We start from the raw sequence: 18740 nt of genomic DNA, 5'->3' as shown, positions 1-18740 counted from the left end.
AAGTTATGACCAACCTAGACAGCATATTCAAAAGCAGAGACATTACTTTGCCAACAAAGGTCCATCTAGTCAAGGCTATGGTTTTTCCAGTGGTCATGTATGGATGTGAAAGTTGGACTGTGAAGAAAGCTGAGCCCCGAAGAATTGATGCTTTTGAACTATGGTGTTGGAGAAGACTCTTGAGAGTCCCTTGGACTGCAAGGAGATCCAACCAGTCCATTCTAAAGGAGATCAGTCCTGGGTGTTCATTGGAAGGACTGATGCTAAAGCTGAAACTTCAATACTTTGGCTACCTCATGTGAAGAGCTGACTCATTGAAAAAGACTCTGATACTGGGAGGGGTTGGGGGCAAGAGGAGAAGGGGACGACAGAGGATGAGATGGCTGGATGGCATCACTGACTCGATGGACATGAGTTTGAGTATACTCCGGGAGTTGGTGATGGACAGGGAGGCCTGGTGTGCTGAGATTCATGGGGTCACAGAGTCGGACACGACTGAGTGACTGAACTGAACTAAAGGAGATGAAAGACTTGTACTCAGAAAACCTTAAGAAAATGATCAAAGAAATCAAAGATAACACTAACAGGTGGACAGATACACTGTTTCTGGACTGGAAGAGTCAATATTGTCAAAAATGATATTACTATCCAAAGTAATCTACAGACTCAGTGCAATCCCTATCAAATTACCAATAGCATTTTTCACAGAGGATTAGCCTCCAGAATATGCAAACAGCTCATACAGCTCAATTGAAAAAACAAAAAAACTCAAACAAAAAAGGGGCAGAAGATCTAAAAAGACATTTCTCCAAAGAAGATATACAGATGGCCAAATGACACATGAAAAGATGTTCAACACTGCTCATTATTAGAGAAATGCAAATTAAAACTACAATGAGGTATCACCTCACACTAGTCAGAATGGCCACCAACAAAAAGTCTACAAATAATAAATGTTGGAGAAGTTGTAGAGAGATGGGAACCCTCTTACAATGTTGGGGGAATTGGTACAGCCATTACAGAGAATACGGAGATTCCTAAAAAAACTGGAAATACAGTTACCATGTGATCCTGCAACCCCACTCCTAAGCATATATCCAGGGGAAATCACAATTTGGAAAGATACATGGGCACCAATGTTCATTGCAGCACTATTCCCAATAGCCAAGACAAGGGAGCAACCTAAATGTCCATTGACAGGTGAATAGATAAAGAAGATGTAATATAAACAGAAAATGGAATATTACTCAGCCGTAAAAAAGAATAAATAATGCCATTTGCAGCAACATGGATGGACCTAGAGATTATCACACTAAGTGAAATGAGTCAGAGAGAGACAAATATCATATGATATCACTTATATGTGGAGTTTGAAAAACAATACAAATGAACTTATTTACAAAGCAGAAACAGACTCATAGGCATAGGAAACAAATTTATGGTTAAAAGGGGAAAGTTGGTGGGGAGGGAAAAAGCAGGAATTTTGGATTAGCAGATACATACTACTACACATAAAGTAGATAATAAATAAGGACCTACTGTACAGAGCAGAGAATTATACTCCATATTTTGTAGTAACCTATATGGGAAAGGAATCTGAAAAAGACTATATATATATATATATATATATATATATGCATATATATATAGGCTTCCCAGGTGGTACTAGTGATAAAAAGAACCTGCCTGCCAATGCAGGAGACATAAGAGATGCAGGTTAAATCCCTAGGTCAGGAAGATTCCCTGAAGGAGGGTATGGCAACCCACTCCAGTATTCTTGCCTGGAGAATCCTATGGACAGAGGAGCCTGGTGGGTGACGGTCCATAGAGTTGCAGAGTCAGACATGAATGAAGTGACCTAGAATGCATGCATGCACATATATATGTAATTGAATCACTCTGCTGTACAACTGAAACGATTAATAAGTGTAAATCAAATGTGTCAATTACAAATTAATTATAGTAAGTCTCCTGCATACGGACCTTCAAGTTGTGAACTTTCAAAGATGCGAATGTGTGTTTGCAAGTTCAGTCTCATAAGTCACTTCACATGTCTGGCGTATATTGTCATGTCTGTCCATCCTCGACAAGTGGTTGTGCTTCTGTGTACTTTTCTGTACAGTACTGTATAAGCACAGTAGTATAGTTTCTTCATTTCAAGCTAGATCTGCAAGAGGACAACTGCATTGAACTGGTTGCTATGCAACATGAAGAATTTACTAGTGAAGACCTGAAGGAGCTGGAAGCCCAGAGAAAGCACAAAGAGAGACAAGAGGAAGAAGTAACTGAAGAACTGAAGAGCTTCATGATGCAGGAAATAGTAAAGGGGTTTTCTTTGAGAGGCACTGTTAGGTTTCTGAGGCACCGGACCTGAATGTAGAATAGTTCACAAAGTTTGCAGCAGCCGTTCAGAATGCAATCCAGTGCTGCCAAGTCATTATGGCAAGAAGAAAAGAACTCAGACACCACTAAGACTGTGTTTTCAAGAGGATAGGTGGAACTGAATCCAGCAGAGCCAGAACCTGTGACGTCAACGTCAGGCGTGAGTGACATTGCAGCTTGCCCTCCATCTCCTATCGCTGATGATCCCTCAGCTCTGCCGTCTCCCACTTCTCTCTCCTCCAGTCAGTGACGCTTCTTGCCCATTCACTTGATGCCAGCCCCTGTATGCCAGCTGTTGTGCCATACTACTGTACTTTTCAAGTACTTTCTCACTGTACTTATTGTACCTTTTCTTACTGTACTGTAAGATTTAAAATGTTTTACTTTTTATGTATTATTTGTGTGAAGAGTATTATAAGCCTATTAAAGTACAGTACTATATAGTCAATTGGGTTAGTTGGGTACCTAGGCTAACTGTGTTGGACTTGGAACAAACTGGACTTACCAATGCACTCTTGGAACAGAAGTCATGTATGTATGCAAGGGACTTACTGTAACTAATTCTAAAAAAAAGACTTAAAGAGAATATTTACTTTTAACACATAGCTCTGATGTACCAAACCATTACTTCAAACAGCTCAATATTTTCAACAGTTATCTCCCCAAAGCCCTCCTAGTGTTCTAAGAATCACTTCTCTCAAATAAAGAGACAAACAGGTCTCCTGTCTTGAGTGTGTAATTTTTATAAATTGCATCAGACCCACAGTGAGTGTCTTTCCAGGAGTTTCACCAAAATGAAAAAGAAGTTCTGAGATAAAACTGTAGCAGGAGGTTAGGTGAAGTGTGGAATTGTGGGGTCACAGACCTAACCCGCAAGCTGTTCTCAGTCAAAGCCAGGGGGTGCGAGGGCTCTGGGGGGCCCACCACTGGTCTGGTCCTATCTCGGCGGCAGAGGCCTCAGGTGCAGCTCGCGCTCCAGCTGCTCGGCGGTCAGGCTTCCCTGGATTGCCTCACAGCCCGGGTTGAACACGGAGTAGGCACTTTTCTCTCCCTGCGTCTTCTCCTCAGGGCCTCGCATCCCCACGTACATCCAGTAGAACAGGGACAGGACAAAATAGGCCAGGCCAAATTCCAGTTCCACAAACAGGCCCAGCAGGACCAACCAGAGGAGCACCTTCAACAAGGTGACGCTGGTGAGGAGAGACCGGTCCCGCGGGGTCAGGGGCTGAGGCGGCGGGGGCCGTGGCGGTGGTGTGGCTTCGGCTGGACTCGGTGGTGGCTGTGACTCGAGGCCCCCAGGCCCAGCTGCTCCCTAGGACACACAAACAAACCAAAAAAGAATGACGGGCAGTGGGGCCGAGAGGATCAAAACCCATCTGGAGAGGCAGCTGTCCTTGCGTGGGAAGGCTTCCCCCTCATTGGTGTCTGTTTTTCCTGCCCTGCTCTCTAAGACAACTATCTCCCAAGAGCTCTCATGCATCCTGCTCTGAATCAAAACTGATCAGTGAAATGTGACTTGATGAAAACCTTACAGCGTTCAGGTGGATTCCCATCTGAGGCAGACATTTCATCAGATTAGTCTGCTGCTAACAGGAGCTAATGTAGCCCCTCCAGTAACTCCTTGTAATTGATAAGGCAGCAGCCGGGCACACGCTTCACACACACAATCAATATATGTTTGTTGATTGGATTAGATGAGCTAAAATGTTGTTGAGTGGCATGATTCTAAAATGAGGACTATCCTACACGTTAAAAAAAAAAATCACAGTTATAGCCACAACCTTTCCATCCCGTGACCATCGTATACGGCCCCAGGGTTTCCTAACTGGACTCCCCTCCTCCTAACCCTTCTCTCCCCACACCAAACCATTTACAGCTGCTAAATAAATCTGCCACAACATCCATCAACCTTCTGCTCACAAACCTTTGACACATTTTTAATGCCTACCAGTTAAATTTTAAACTCCTTGGGCTGGAATCCAAGGCCTTGCATTCTCTCAAAAGACAGAAGTGCCAGAACACAGGCCCCTGTGCTGGCTGTAATGGGAGACAGAGGTATTTAAGGAGCTTTTGCGAGCTTGGTCTCCAGTCCAGTATTTTCTAAACTTTTTTGGGTATGACCCACAATAAAAAATACATTTTGTACTGCAAACCCCTCCCCCCCCCAAAAATATATATGGTGTATATATATGTGTGTGTATCAGGAAAAAAGTCTTCACATATCAACACTTTGATTACATATGAAGCTTTGGTTTTCTATTCTATTTTTTAAATTCCATTTAGTTAATTTAGGATAAGACCTTTAAAATTTTTTTCACTACCCACGAATGAGTCATGATTTGCAGTTTGTAAAATAATGTTGTAAAAAGTTTCCTGAACAATATGATCTACAATCTATTGCTCTAGAAATGAATCCTCTGGTCTTACAACCCAAAGACATTGCCCATCTGTGGCCGGGAATATTCCTCTCCATTTCTCAGGAACTTGCTCTCTCCAGGCAAGCACGGCTGGTGAACTATGTATACCCTGACCTCTGGGGCCATCAAGCAGGGTGCCCCTCTGCCTCCCAGAGCTCTAATTGCCTCTTTCTCACTGAGTACCAAACTGTCATTCAAGCGTCTCTCTTTTAATACAGATCACGTGTCCCTAGTTGTTGCATGAGGTCACCATACTGTTGCTGATTATCTTTTGGTGTCTCCAGAGCCAAACAGCACTGCACACATAAGTTTTCTGTACAGAGCAGACTTAGTTCATTTATTCAGTTATATCCCGTATTCTTCACGTGGCAACTTAAAAGGTACCAAAACCGTTATCTGATCTCCAAAAAGTATACAGGCCATCTCATTCATGTTGCTTTAGCAATTCTATATTGTTAGACCTTTGGTTGTTGTTGTTGTTGTTGTTGTTGTTGTTTTTAGTATCAACCCTGGGTTGGAAAGATCCCCTGGAGGAGAAAATGGCAACCCACTCCAGTATTCTTGCCTGGAGAATCTCATAGACAGAGGTGCCTGGAGGGCTACAATCTGTAGGGTCACAAAAAGTCAGATGCGACTGAAGTGACTTAGCATGCGTTGCAATTATTACCTTTCCAATTAGACTGGAAAGTTCTTTGACATATAATCAGCTACACTCCCCATCCCCTCTACATACATTTATTAAATAAATAAATGTCACTTTCAGATTCAACCAGTGTGCACAATAGGGAAATCACTGATGGTCTTAGCAGGGAACGCATACAATCCGATTAGTATTTAAGACTACTCTAGATGTCAGGCAGAGAATGAGCTGCAAGAGAAGAAGAAAGTAAATTGTTAATAGCTCATGCAGGAGGCCCAATAAGAGAGGACTAGGCAGAGATGAGGCTGCTGACAAGGAGATCGGAGAGAAATGATGGACTGATGGATATAGAACACGTCTTGAATGTGCACAACTTGAAATTCACAGTAAACTGAATTTATTATTAAAGGAACACTAATAAGAATAATGCTATGGCCACCATTTACTGAGTAACTTCCTGTGACCCAGGAGGCAGGTCTTATTAGTCCCAATTTACTGATAAGGAGACACTGATAAGGAGATGTAAGGAACTCCCCTAAAGTCACATGGCTGGTGATGGGCAGAGATGAGGTTGGTCCAGGATCCTAGGATGATCTCCCTTTAAAGCCCTTTTTACTTAACTAGGGGCCTTCATGGGAGATGCTAAGGGGAAGGATTGGAGAGCTAGAAGGAGATGAGGTGGGGGTAGGGGTGTTAAACTGGCAAAGGGAACAAACAAAGGAGAGGGGGGCTCCAGAGATGCCTCCAACCAGTGCACCTCCTACTGTAAAAGCTGTGTGTGGAAGTGTTTGTGGCCACCACAGGCACCACAGCATATATGGTGCAGTTTAGGGAAGGGACTTCCATTCCCAGAATACCAAAGTGCTTCCCACCTCAGAGCCTTTGCACTTGTGGTTCCCTCTGAGAGGAAAGCCCTTTCCCCCCCCCCACCACCTGGCTGGCTCCCTCTTCTACAAACCTCAGCAAAAATGTCACCATGTGGGCCCTTGACCTTGCCCCAGGTTTCTCAAGAGTGGCTCCTTCTTAAGAAAAATGATGAGGTCACTTCCTCTATGAGGGCCTCCCTGCCCACCCAATTTAAAGTGACACTCTGCACCCCTCACCCCTGATTCACTATCACAGCATGCTGGATTTTCCTCCCTTCTGTAGCGTTCATCATTCTTTTCTTTCAACTCAAAAGCAAGTTCTGTGAGAACAGGGCCTTGTCTTTATTGCACTGTCTCCTGGGACTCAGGACAGTAGCTGGAACGTAGTGGGCACGTGACTGAGTGAATGAATGCTAGTGGGAAAAAGGGAGAACTTAAGAGATGACTCCTGGATCTGAAGGGGTGATGCAAAGCCTGTGCCTGGCTGCTGCTGCTGCTGCTGTTGCTAAGTCGCTTCAGTCGTGTCCGGTTCTGTGCGACCCCACAGATGGCAGCCCACCAGGCTCCCCCGTTCCTAGGATTCTCCAGGCAAGAACACTGAAGTGGGTTGCCATTTCCTTCTCCAATGTATGAAAGTGAAAGTGAAGTCGCTCAGTCGTGTCTGTCTTTTTGAGACCCTATGGACTGCAGCCTACCAGGCTCCTTCGTCCATGGGATTTTCCAGGCAAGAGTACTGGAGTGGGGTGCCATCACCTTCTCCGTGCCTGGCTAGGTCATGCCAAAGTAAGAGGGCATTTGAACAGTGGGCCAGCTTGAGCCAAGGCCTGGAGGGGAGGAGTTGCAGGATGAGTGTGGTCAATAGACCCTGGGGCTAGATGGTGCACTGGGGGCCTGGGGAGGGAGACGGGGGTGGGGTGGGGGCTTGGCAGGATTAAAAAAAAAAAAAATTACAGGCATTTTTGTCCCACTGTGGTAGAGGCTTGATGCAGAAAGAAATATTTAATTTGGGGGAAATGCTTTTCCCCAAGCTAAATTCGAGAGTGAGGGAAGGAGGAGGTGGATGCCTCCGTATCAATGGCCAGCAAAAAGAAGCAATTACAAATAGAAGGATAAAGAAATCTCAGACAAGCCACTATGTGCCACCAAAATTATTAGGTATAGATAGATCAGAAATTGGCAGGGGTGGGGGGTGGGGAGCAATTTAGTGATAATTCCACACCAGAGCAAACTCAGGAATTATACTGAGTAAATGAAAACGAGTTTTAGACAAAGTCCCTTATGAAAAACAGAGTAACTGATAAGAAGCATAAGAGTACAGCACTGCCTCTCATCCCTTTGTCAGGCCATCAGCTTGGGGGTTTCCAATAATGGAAATTTTCTCCAAGCTCAGCTCCTCTAGATTCAACTCAGTGATCTCATATTCCTTTGGAAATGAGACATAGTCAAAAACTCATTGCGTAGGCTAGATGTTTTGTAACTGTGGGGAGGAAAAGGGGTAAAGAAAATGGATTCTAAAATCCTAAGCAATTGTGCTCTGTGAGTTCTAACCCACAATAAAGTCATCCTGAGACAAACTGTACGCAAGGAAATGGATTGTTTGAACCCTGCACACTCTTTCTGCAAGTCAGTAGGAACCCTGTGTGTCATGTAGAATAATATCTAATTCAAACTAAGTAATAAGTTCTTGATTACAAAAAAAAATTTCCATATAACCAGATGTGGTACAATGATAGATGAACTTAAGAAATTTTAAGAGGAGTAAGGCACATTTTACTTTTCAAAAGGAATTTCTGGCACTTATTGCACTTGCTAAGTCACTTCAGTCATGTCCAACTCTGTGTGACCTCATAGACAGCAGCCCACCAGGCTCCCCCATCCCTGGGATTCTCCAGGCAAGAACACTGGAGTGGGATGCCATTTCCTTCTCCAATGCATGAAAGTGAAAAGTGAAAGGGAAGTCGCTCAGTCGTGTCCGACTCTTCACGACCCCATGGACCACAGCCTACCAGGCTCCTCTGTCCATGGGATTTTCCAGGCAAGAGTACTGGAGTGGGGTGCCATCGCCTTCTCCGTTATCGCACTTAGGAGGTAAAATAACCACCTCACAGATTTTCCCTTGATGTTTTGTCCTGTGTTCCCACATGCACGCTCCAATCTCACACTCAAGTCACCTTGCCACTTTACTCATGAGTGAAAACCAAGATACAGAGAGAGGAATGAGAGATTACCAAAAGCTAATAAGGCTTCCCTAGTGGCTCAGACAGTAACGAATCTGCCTGCAATGCAGGAGACCTGTGTGGGATCCCTGGGTCAGGAAGATCATCTGAAGAAGGTAATGGCTACCCACTCCAGTATTCTTGCCTGGAGAATCCCATCAACAGAGGAGACTGACAGGCTACAGCCCATGGGATCACAAGGAGCTGGACACGACTGAACGACTAACACACTCACAATAGGTTGTAAAAGCTATTATAGTAATCTATTGTTTTCGCCTTAAACATTAATTGTTAAACTTGAATAGACGTGGCTACTTCAACAGTGATACACCACACATGCCACCATAGGCAATCAGCACACTTCTGCGAGTTCTGTGCTCAAACACCTTTTCTAAAGTGCAGGCTATTTGGGCGACTAGCCGCACATAGCCCAGATGTGAAATCAAATCAACCTTTAATTACTGCCACTTCTCATCAGCACCCAATTAGACCTTTCCCCCTCCATTAGCAGAGGGCTGTGGCCCCCTACGGTTGTGGAGCCGTTTCCCAAAGCCAGTGAGGGCACAACGATCACTCAACTCGCTGTGAATAACGCAAGGGCAGAGGTGATTTCTTCTGGGACCCTAGACCCTCAACTTCCCGAAGCTGCGTGGGTCCCTGGCTGTAAAGAAAATGTCAAGGTCACTCTTCAGGGCAGAACAGGAGGGGGCAGGAGACGCGAGGCCCCGCCGCCGAGCCGGCGGGAGGCGCCTGCAGCCCCTCTCAGCTAGCGAAAAGTGTGTTAGTCCCTCAATCGTGTCTGACTCTTTGTGACCCCATAGACTGTCCTCCGCTGTCCACGGGCTTCTCCAGCCCCGGGGGGCGTGGCCTGGGCCGGGCCGTTCCACGACGTGGGGGCGGCGCCTGCAGGCCACCACGTGGTGCCGGGGCGGAGCCTCGGCCGAGTCGCCTCAACAGGCCACGTCGGCGTTTCAGAAGCCAGGTGCCTTAGGGGTAAGGCCTCCCTCCTCTCACCTGAGCGAGGCTGGGCTGGGCCTGGGCACTCGGTGGCCTCGGTTTCCACGCCAGGAACCGTTTTAGCCAGCCTGAGAGTGCTTTTGGAGTCGTAGCTGCTTCTGCCTTCTCTCCCGAGGTTTGTGTACTCTGACTCGAAGTGCTGGGTTCAGCCACCAGCCCGGCTCGCTTCCGGGCCGCCCGGAACTCAGCTAACCGCTGCTCCATGGCGCTCGCCCCCTTCTTCGCGCTCCCAAAAAGGGCGCGCGCGCGCGCGCGCCCGTCCGCCCGCTCGCCCGCGGGGAACCAGGCCCGACTTTGCGGGGTTCCGGGCTGCAGTGCGCCTGCGTGGCGGCGCTCTCTGCTGCGCGTGCGCGCTAGCGCAACGCTATTTTGTGACGTTCAGTGGGCAGTTCACAGCTAATTATTCACTCTAAACGTGTAAGAGCAGTGTTCACGTCCTCGAGCTACGTGGTTAAGAACCTAAACATAAAGGTTGTCTCATTGTTTCCAGCTTTTGCCCTAGGCTAAGCGCCGCAATGCTCTCTCGTCAGGGATCAGCTCCCTAACAGGTGGAGCATCTCCACAGGTTAGCACCAGATTGAGAAGGTGGTCCCGTGGCATTGAAAAAGGCCCATGACCTGTGGGACTTTTCGTGTCAGAAGGAAGGCAGGATACAGCCTGCGCTTTTCCTTTTCAGCGGTTTGCCAGTCTTAGCAAAGGGCAAAGGGCTAGCACTGCTCACTGGCAGGCAGGTTGTACAGACTTTGCCCAATCACTACTCACCCAAAAGGTCACAGTTCCGGTCAGGGACGGTTTAGAATTTTAAAGCCCAAGCATCTAGCAGAGACATTACTTTGCCGACTAAGGTCCGTCTAGTCAAGGCTATGGTTTTTCCAGTAGTCATGTATGGATGTGAGAGTTGGACTGTGAAGAAGGCTGAGCCCCGAAGAATTGATGCTTTTGAACTGTGGTGTTGGAGAAGACTCTTGAGATTCCCTTGGACTGCAAGGAGATCCAACCAGTCCATTCTGAAGGAGATCAGCCCTGGGATTTCTTTGGAAGGAATGATGCTAAAGCTGAAACTCCAGTACTTTGGCCACCTCATGGGAAGAGTTGACTCATTGGAAAAGACTTTGATGCTGGGAGGGATTGGGATCAGGAGGAGAAGGGGACGACAGAGGATGAGATGGCTGGATGGCATCACTGACTCGATGGACATGAATCTGAGTGAACTCCGGGAGTTGGTGATGGACAGGGAGGCCTGGCTGCTGCGATTTATGGGGTCGCAAAGAGTCGGACACGACTGAGCGACTGAACTGAACTGAAGCATCTAGCTTTGGTGCTTTTGAACTTCGGTGTTGGAGAAGACTTGAGAGTCCCTTGGACTGAAAGGAGAGCCAACCAGTTCATCCTAAAGGAAAGCAGTCCTGAATGTTCATTGGAAGGACTTACGCTGAAGCTGAAACTCCAATACTTTGGCCACCTGACTCATTGGAAAAGACCCTGATGCTGGGAAAGATTGAAGGCGGGAGGAGAAGGGGAAGACAGGAGGAGAGAGTTGGATGGCATCATTGACTCAATGGACATGAGTTTGAATAAACTCCGGGTGTTGGCAATGGACAGGGAGGCCCAGCGTGCTGCAGCCCATGGGGTCACAAAGAGTCGGATACGGTGAGTGACTGAACTGAATTGAAGCATCTAGCTAAGTGACACTCACATAATTGAGAACTCAAATATTTTGGGGGTCTTGTTGAGTGTGAGTCAAGGAACTAGATGAACTAGAATTGGAGTCTTTCATTCTCTTAGCAAATGTTTATCAAGAACCCTCTGTATGTCAAGGGCTCCCATGATAGCTCAGTTGGTAAAGAGTCCGCCTGCAATGCAGGAGATCCTGGTTCAATTCCTAGGTCAGGAAGGTGCCCTGGAGAAAGGATAGGCTGCCCACTCCAGTATTCTTGGGCTTCCCTGGTGGCTCAGCTGGTAAAGAATCTGCCTGCAATGTGGGAGACCTGGGTTCGATCCCAGGGTTAGGAAGATCCCCTGGAGAAGGGAAAGGTTACCCACTCCAGTATCCTGGCCTGGAGAATTCCATGGACTATATAGTTCATGGGGTTGCAGAGAGGGGACTCGACTGAACGCCTTCACTTTCACTTTCAGGTACTGATCATGGGCTTCCCAGGTGGCTCAGTGGTAAAGACTCTGCCTGCAATGCAGGAGACTCAAGTTTGACCTCTGGGTCAGGAAGATATCCTGGAGAAGGAAATGGCAACCCACTCCAGTATTCCTGCCTGGGAAATCTGGACAGAGGAGCCTGGCAAGGTATAGTCCATATGGTCACAAAAAGGTCAGACACAACTTAGCAACTAAACAACAACAGGTACTGGTTACTGCTGTGAAGAAAAGTAAAGTAAGAAATAGGGATGGTGGGGCTGTTTTGAGCCAGTGACCAGGGAAGGCTTCTCTGAGGAGTTGCATTTAAAAGCAGAGACCTAAATGAAGTGAGTGGTGGAGGCATGTAGATACCTGGAGATGAGCATTTCTATTGGAGGAAACAGCAAATACAAAAGTCCTGAGAGCTCAAGTACTTTGTTTGACCTGCTCACAGATCATCAATGGTCGGTTGATATAAGGCCTTACAGGCCATAGTCGAAACTTTACCCTGTGTTCTGAGTGTGATGGTATGTGACAGGAGGATTTTGAGTACAAGATGACATGATCTGACATATTTTTAAAAGGTCACACTTGCTGCTGGAGGTGGCGTGCTGTTAGGGTGCAAGGACAGAAGGAAGAAAGCCAGTTAGAAAATACAACGGTATAAGAGAGACTGGGCCTTTGGGGGCTAGAGTGGGAGTGATGGAGTTGGTGAGAAGTGGTCAGATTCTGAATATAGTTTTGAATATCTGAGCCAATGTGATGTGCAGCTGCATTGGATGTGGAGTGTGAGAAAAAAGGAATCAAGGATAACATATTTCTACCAGGCCCTCTGTCACCAATCCACACATCTTAGAAACCAAGTAAAAAAATGCTACTTTGTTCTTTACTGAGATAGAGGAAGACTGGCAAGTCTTGTTTTGAACATGCCAAGAGTTTGAGGTGCCCATTGGATAAACAGTGGAGGCAGTTCAACAGTGAAAACTGGAATTCAGAGAAAAGTCAAAACTGGAGATACATATTGGGAGTCATGAGCATGTGTGTGATAATCAAAGCCATGCAACTAGGTGAAATCAACTAGGGAGTGAGTGTGGATAAGAAGAGAAGGTGTACGAGGACTGAGCCCTGACTAGTTGGAGATGATCTGTGAGACAAAAAAGAATGGGGTTGTTATACCACAAAGAGTTGCCATTGAGAAGTCACAGAACGTTTCTTACCCATCTTGGTAGAATGATGGGTAAGTTTTTACCCATCCAAAGTAGATCTGCTTCTCTGGAGGGACTGGAGATTCTTTCATTGATTGTTATTTCCCACTTGGTCATGTCAGTTGTAAGTTACTTGCCATAGGTGCCGGCCATCTACCTCTACAAGGATTAAATCATGTGCTGCTGCAGCTGCTGACCTTCAACACCCCCTGATGGAGCTCAGGGTGGAGAGCAGAAATGAGGCACTCTGTGCTCCGGGAAAACTGGCAGGATAGGTCTTCAGATAGTTAGATAGTCTTAGAACTGATTTTAGGAGCCCAATTCTTGTATCTCCTTGTAACTAGAAAAGCACTACAATCCTGCATGGCGACAATTGTTTCTTGTGACTAGCAGAAACTTCATAAGACCAGAAGAAATTCCACACACACCAAAAAAGTGCTTAATTGCATGTATTCCTCCTTTACCAAAATCACGTATATACTGTCGTTTCCTCCTATCTCTTTGAAACAGATTCTCAGAGCTATCTGAGGTGCTGTCTCCTGGGCTGCAGTCCTCACATTGCTCCAAATAAAACTTAACTCACAACTCTCACACTGTGCTTTTTTTTTTTAGTCGACAGTAATCACACTGCGACCTTAGAACTGCATTTGTCATCTACTTCTAGCAGGCATTTAGACTTCAGGCATACAATTTGTGGGCTATTGCAGTCAGGCTCTCTGGCAGGAAACATGGCACTTTTGAAAAGGTTAAGAAAGGAGAGTTTAGTGTTACAAAGATGTGGCAAGATTAAAGGAGGCAGCAAGTTCATAGAAAGTGTGTGTTACCAGCCTCTGGGCCTCAGGCAGCAAGGCAGAGTGGTCATCAGAACTCAGTGAATCCTGTAGCTAGAGGAGAAGCCCAAGATGTAGGAGCTGTTAAACGGGTGGAGAAGGGTGGGAAGAGGATAAGAGGAGCAAACAGAATATCCAGCCAAGTACTGGCATTTCTAGCTCTCTCTTGCTTTGGGAACCTTATTTGGCCTTTTCTTTGTTTTCTGCTTATAAATTTATTTTGTCTCAGTGCTTTGTAAACCTCTTTAAATTCTTTTTGGAAGAGGGTGAAAGAATGGGAAAAAGTAAAGATGCAAGAGATGATCATGAAGAACACCTTCTGCCAAACTAACTCCATCTCCTTTTTGGATAAGATTGAGAGCCTAGTAAATGAGAAGGATCCCAAAGTGTACTTAATGTGTGAATTTAAGTTTTATTTGCACGTACCATATTTCATGTGTATATAAATTGGCACATAATAAACATATGTAATATGTGTACATGTATGTCATATTTGTAAATTATAAGTAATAAAATACCCACATGTCTTCCTAGGGTATCCATGCTATGGAGAGTATAATTCCCCATTCTTTGACTTTGAACTCAAACATCCAAGTTGTTTTTGCCAAATGGATGATGGCAGGCATTATGCAGGTAGAGGGGCTTGATGTGTGTTTTTCCTGTTGAATGTGCCCTTTTAATTTTCTGCACTGCCATGAGATGGACTTGCTACAACTAGCCAGCTGTCCAAGGATAATGAGAGTTCTGTGGATATGGCTGACTCACTGACCAGCTAAGCCCAGCCCAAAATAGCTGCCCCCAGCTTACCCAAGATGTATGAAAAATAAATGTTTGTTTCATATCACAGAAATTGTGTGGATTTGGTTACACAGAAAAAGCTACTTAAGAAAAAAAAAAAAAAAAGAATGTTCTCTGTACCTGTGGTCCATTCCTGACTCCTACCCACCTCTTCAATCTATTAATGTAGTGAGTTACATTAATAGACTTTCTATCAAACCATCCTCTATTAATAAACAAAACTCAGCCACTTTATAAAATATAAAATTCAAAGCTAGGTCCAGTTTGGTAATCTTTAAAGAATTTTGTACTTATGTGCATTAATGAGATTTTTCAATAGTTGTTTTTTTTTCACATACTGTTCTTGACAAGTTCTGGATTTAGGATTATACTACCGTTATGAAATAAGCTGAAGTCTCCATCTCCCCTCCCAACCCCCATTTTTAGAACTGTTTGAATAAAGTAAGAATTAACTGGTTCATGAATATTTGATAAGACTTAGTACTAAAACCATCTAGACCTGATATTTTCTTAGATTGGATAAATAAATATAAACAACAATTAAGTGGCTTCATAGCTGGTCAACACAGCCTTACCCAAAAAGTGTTAAGAAATGGATTAACATCAGTCTGTCCTATCTGATGTTTTTAGGAGTGGCTTGCATAAAAACATGAAAGACCATTTATCATATTTTCAGGTGATAAAAATTTGATAGAGAAATCTACAATTATATCTTTAGGGTAAAAAAAAGAAACCAAAATAAATTTAATTAAATTTATCATGATTAAAGGGTTGTGTAGATGCTTAGAGGGAACACTACCTCCTAGATTGGCACTTATGTTTTTATATCTGTTCTTACTTCTTAATCGTTGGCTTGAGAGAAGTTTGCTTCAACAGGAATTGGAGCTTTTCCCTGACCCCAGGCTGGGGAAGGGGGGCATATGTGGTGGATGCTTCAGCTTCTAAAGTCAATCCCATTGTCTGAGAGAGGACCACCATGCTCTCCTGCTTATATGACAAGCCATCAGAGTGTCCAGAGGAGAGTGGTCTGGATAATGATGTTTCTAGAGCAGGGCTTCTCAACCTTGGTACTTTAGGCATTTGGGGCCAGCTAATTCCTTGTTGTGGGGGGCAGTCCTGTATCTTGTAGGATTCTTAGCAGTATCCCTGACCCAGCCCATTCTTGCCAATAGTATTCCCTGGTTGTTGTAGCAACCAAAAATGTCTCCAGTTCAGTTCAGTTCAGTTCAGTTGCTCAGTCGTGTCTGACTCTTTGCGACCCCATGAATTGCAGCACGCCAGACCTCCCTGTCCATCACCATCTCCCGGAGTTCACTCAGACTCACATTCATCGAGTCAGTGATGCCATCCAGCCATCTCATCCTCTGTCATCCCCTTCTCCTCCTGCCCCCAATCCCTCCCAGCATCAGAGTCTTTTCCAATGAGTCAACTCTTCCCATGAGGTGGCCAAAGTACTGGAGTTTCAGCTTTAGCATCATTCCTTCCAAAGAAATCCCAGGGCTGATCTTCAGAATGGACTGGTTGGATCTCCTTGCAGTCCAAGGGACTCTCAAGAGTCTTCTCCAACACCACAGTTCAAAAGCATTAATTCTTCGGTGCTCAGCTTTCTTCATAGTCCAGCTCTCACAGACGATGCCAAATCAATGGTCCCCAACCTTTTTGGCACCAGGGACCAGTTTCTTGGAAGACAGTTTTTTCCATGGACTGGGGGTGGGGACGGGGAGGTTAGTTCAGCAGTAATGCGAGTGATGGGGAGCGAAGGGGAGCAGGTGTTGAAGCTTCACTCAGTGGACTGCTGCTCAATTTCTGCTCTGCACCCCAGGGCCTAACAGAAGGCCTGGGGGGTTGGGGACCCCTGCAGAAACTCCCCCCTGGAGGCAAATTTGCCCTTGGTTGAGAATAACTGGTCTAAAGACCATATTTTAGTAAGCGTGGTAAAGGCAGTGGTGATTTGGGTCAGAGGAGAAGAGTCATAGTGAAAACACCAGTTTGTTTTAGAAGCTATTAAAAGGGCTATTGAGAATGGGGGACAGAATCATTTTGTGGGGATCCAAAAGGCAGAACTGGGGCTTCCCAGGTAATTCCATGGTAAAGAGTCTGCCTGCCAATGCAGGAGACACAGGAGACTCGGGTTCCATCCCTTCTTGACTCGGGCCAAGAAGATCCCCTGCAGGAAGGCATGGCAACCTGCTCCAGTATTCTTGCCTGGAGAATTCCATGGACAGAGGAGGCTGGTGGGCTACAGTCCATAAGGTCGCACAGTGTTGGACGAGACTCAAAAGAGTTGGACGAAACTGAGCACGCATGCAAAAGGCAGAACGTAGGTCAAAAGTTTCAAATTACAAGGTGACAAATGTGGAATCTTTTTTTAAAAGGAATTTTCCACCAATTCAGTTTTTCCAGAAATAGCCAGCTAGTGGAATAATTTCAGTGCAGTTGAGTTTCCTGACACTAGCCATATTCAAGCAGAGGCTGACAAACCATTTGTCAGGAATGCTGTAGAGGGGATCCTGGGCCGAAGAGGGATTTGGTTGATGTAGATGATTCCCAAGTCTCTTCCAACTGGAGAATTTAATGTTTTAATTCAAACTGGGATGAGAAAACGGAAGGCTTTGGTACATCAGACTAGACCGTGTCACAAAAGGTGTCGGTGCCACTGCCTGGATCCCCTCAGCTCTCACTATTGCTGGACATGCTGATGGCTTGTTTCTGTGAGCCCCTGGGCATTTCAGGAGTGTGTTTAACTAGTGCATGAGGCAGACCAGCAGTAGTGGGGGGATCATTCCCCCCCAGCCATCAAATAGCCTCCAACCAGTTTTGGAGTTGGTGGATAAATACCCCAGCTTCCTCACTCCTCATTGGGAGGAATGACTCTGAGATACACTCCACAGAATCTTCCAGGGGTCTTCAGGAGGAGCAAGCCTCCGCCACCCACAGCAGGACCTGCTCGTAAAAGCATCCTATGTCGCCTTTCTTCCCTTACCTGCCTCATTTCCCTGCTCCACTATCAGTGCTCCCTGGAATCATTTCCCCAGTAAGCCTCCTCTATTCAAATCTCAGGACCTTCTTCCAAGGGAAGCTAAGGTCAGACCTACATAAGACCTAAGCAAGGTCTATGGACTTGATTACAGAAAGGGAAGTGATGAGAGGGCTGGTCGATATTTCACATGTATGAGATGCTCAGTTTTGAAGTTTGAAGCAAGAAGAATGGCTTTAGAGTGGCACAGTCCAAGGAGATGGGAATAAAGAAGTTAGGAAAACAGAAAGTAAGAGGGGTTTGGGGGGGAATGGGTACATGTATTCATACAGCTGAATCCCTTCACTGTCACCTGAAACTATCACAACATTGTTAATCAGCTATCAGTTCAGTTCAGTCGCTCAGTCATGTCTGACTCTTTGAGACCCCATGGACTGCAGCACACCAGGCTTCCCTGTCCATCACCAACTCCTGGAGCTTACTCAAAGTCATGTCCATTGAGTTGGTGATGCCATCCAACCATTTTGTCCCTTGTTGTCCCCTTCTCCTCCCGCCTTCAATCTTTCGCAGCCTCAGGGTCTTTTCTAGTGAGTCAGTTCTTCATATCAGGTGGCCAAAGTATTGGAGTTTCAGCTTCAGCATCAGTCCTTCCAAAGAATATTCAGGACTGATTTCCTTTAGGATGGACTGGTTGGATCTCCTTGCAGTCCAAGGGACTCTCAAGAGTCTTCTCCAACACCACAGTTCAAAAGCATCAACTCTTCAGCGCTCAGCTTTCTTTATACTCCAACTCTCACATCCATACATGACCACTGGAAAAACCATAGCTTTGACTAGATAGACCTTTGTTGGCAAAGTAATGTCTCTGCTTTTGAATATGCTGTCTAGGTTGGTCGTAACTTCTTTCAAAGGACAAGCGTCTTTTAATTTCATGGCTGCAGTCACCATTTGCAATGATTTTGGAGCCCCCAAAAACAAAGTCTGTAGCTGTTTCCATTGTTTCCCCATCTATTTCCCATGAAGTGATGGGACAGGATGCCATGATCTTCATTTTCTGAATGTTGAGCTTTAAGCCAACTTTTTCACTCTCCTCTTTCACTTTCATCAAGAGGCTCTTTAGTTTTTCTTCACTTTCTGCCATAAGGGTTGTGTCATTTGCATATCTGTGGTTATTGATATTTCTCCCAACAATCTTGATTCCATCTTGTGTTTCATCCAGTCCAGCATTTCTCATGATGTACTCTGCATACAAGTTAAATAAG

General features: G+C 45.4%; 1 protein-coding gene across 1 annotated transcript; it reads right to left on the bottom strand.

The window, feature by feature from the left end:
* Positions 1–3107: 3107 nt before the first annotated feature.
* SAYSD1 (SAYSVFN motif domain containing 1) lies at positions 3108–9811 on the bottom strand. Its single transcript, XM_052648869.1, has 2 exons — positions 9536–9811; positions 3108–3694 (listed from the first exon to the last, which is right to left on the bottom strand). The coding sequence occupies exons 1-2, from the start codon at positions 9740–9742 to the stop codon at positions 3320–3322; spliced, it is 582 nt and encodes a 193-aa protein (XP_052504829.1). The 5' UTR covers positions 9743–9811; the 3' UTR covers positions 3108–3319.
* Positions 9812–18740: the final 8929 nt, after the last annotated feature.

This window comes from Budorcas taxicolor, chromosome 11 (genome assembly GCF_023091745.1).
Source record: "Budorcas taxicolor isolate Tak-1 chromosome 11, Takin1.1, whole genome shotgun sequence".
Classification (NCBI taxonomy): Eukaryota; Metazoa; Chordata; class Mammalia; order Artiodactyla; family Bovidae; genus Budorcas; species Budorcas taxicolor.
Note: the sequence above shows the minus strand (reverse complement) of the source record. Positions and strands in the feature narration are given on the sequence as shown.

Coding starts and splice junctions, on each gene's coding strand:
- SAYSD1 (XM_052648869.1), bottom strand. CDS start 9,742: ATGGAGCAGCGGTTAGCTGAGTTCCGGGCGGCCCGGAAGCGAGCCGGG. Junction 3,695..9,535: donor CCCAGCCCAGCCTCGCTCAG/GTGAGAGGAGGG, acceptor TGTGTGTCCTAG/GGAGCAGCTGGGCCTGGGGG.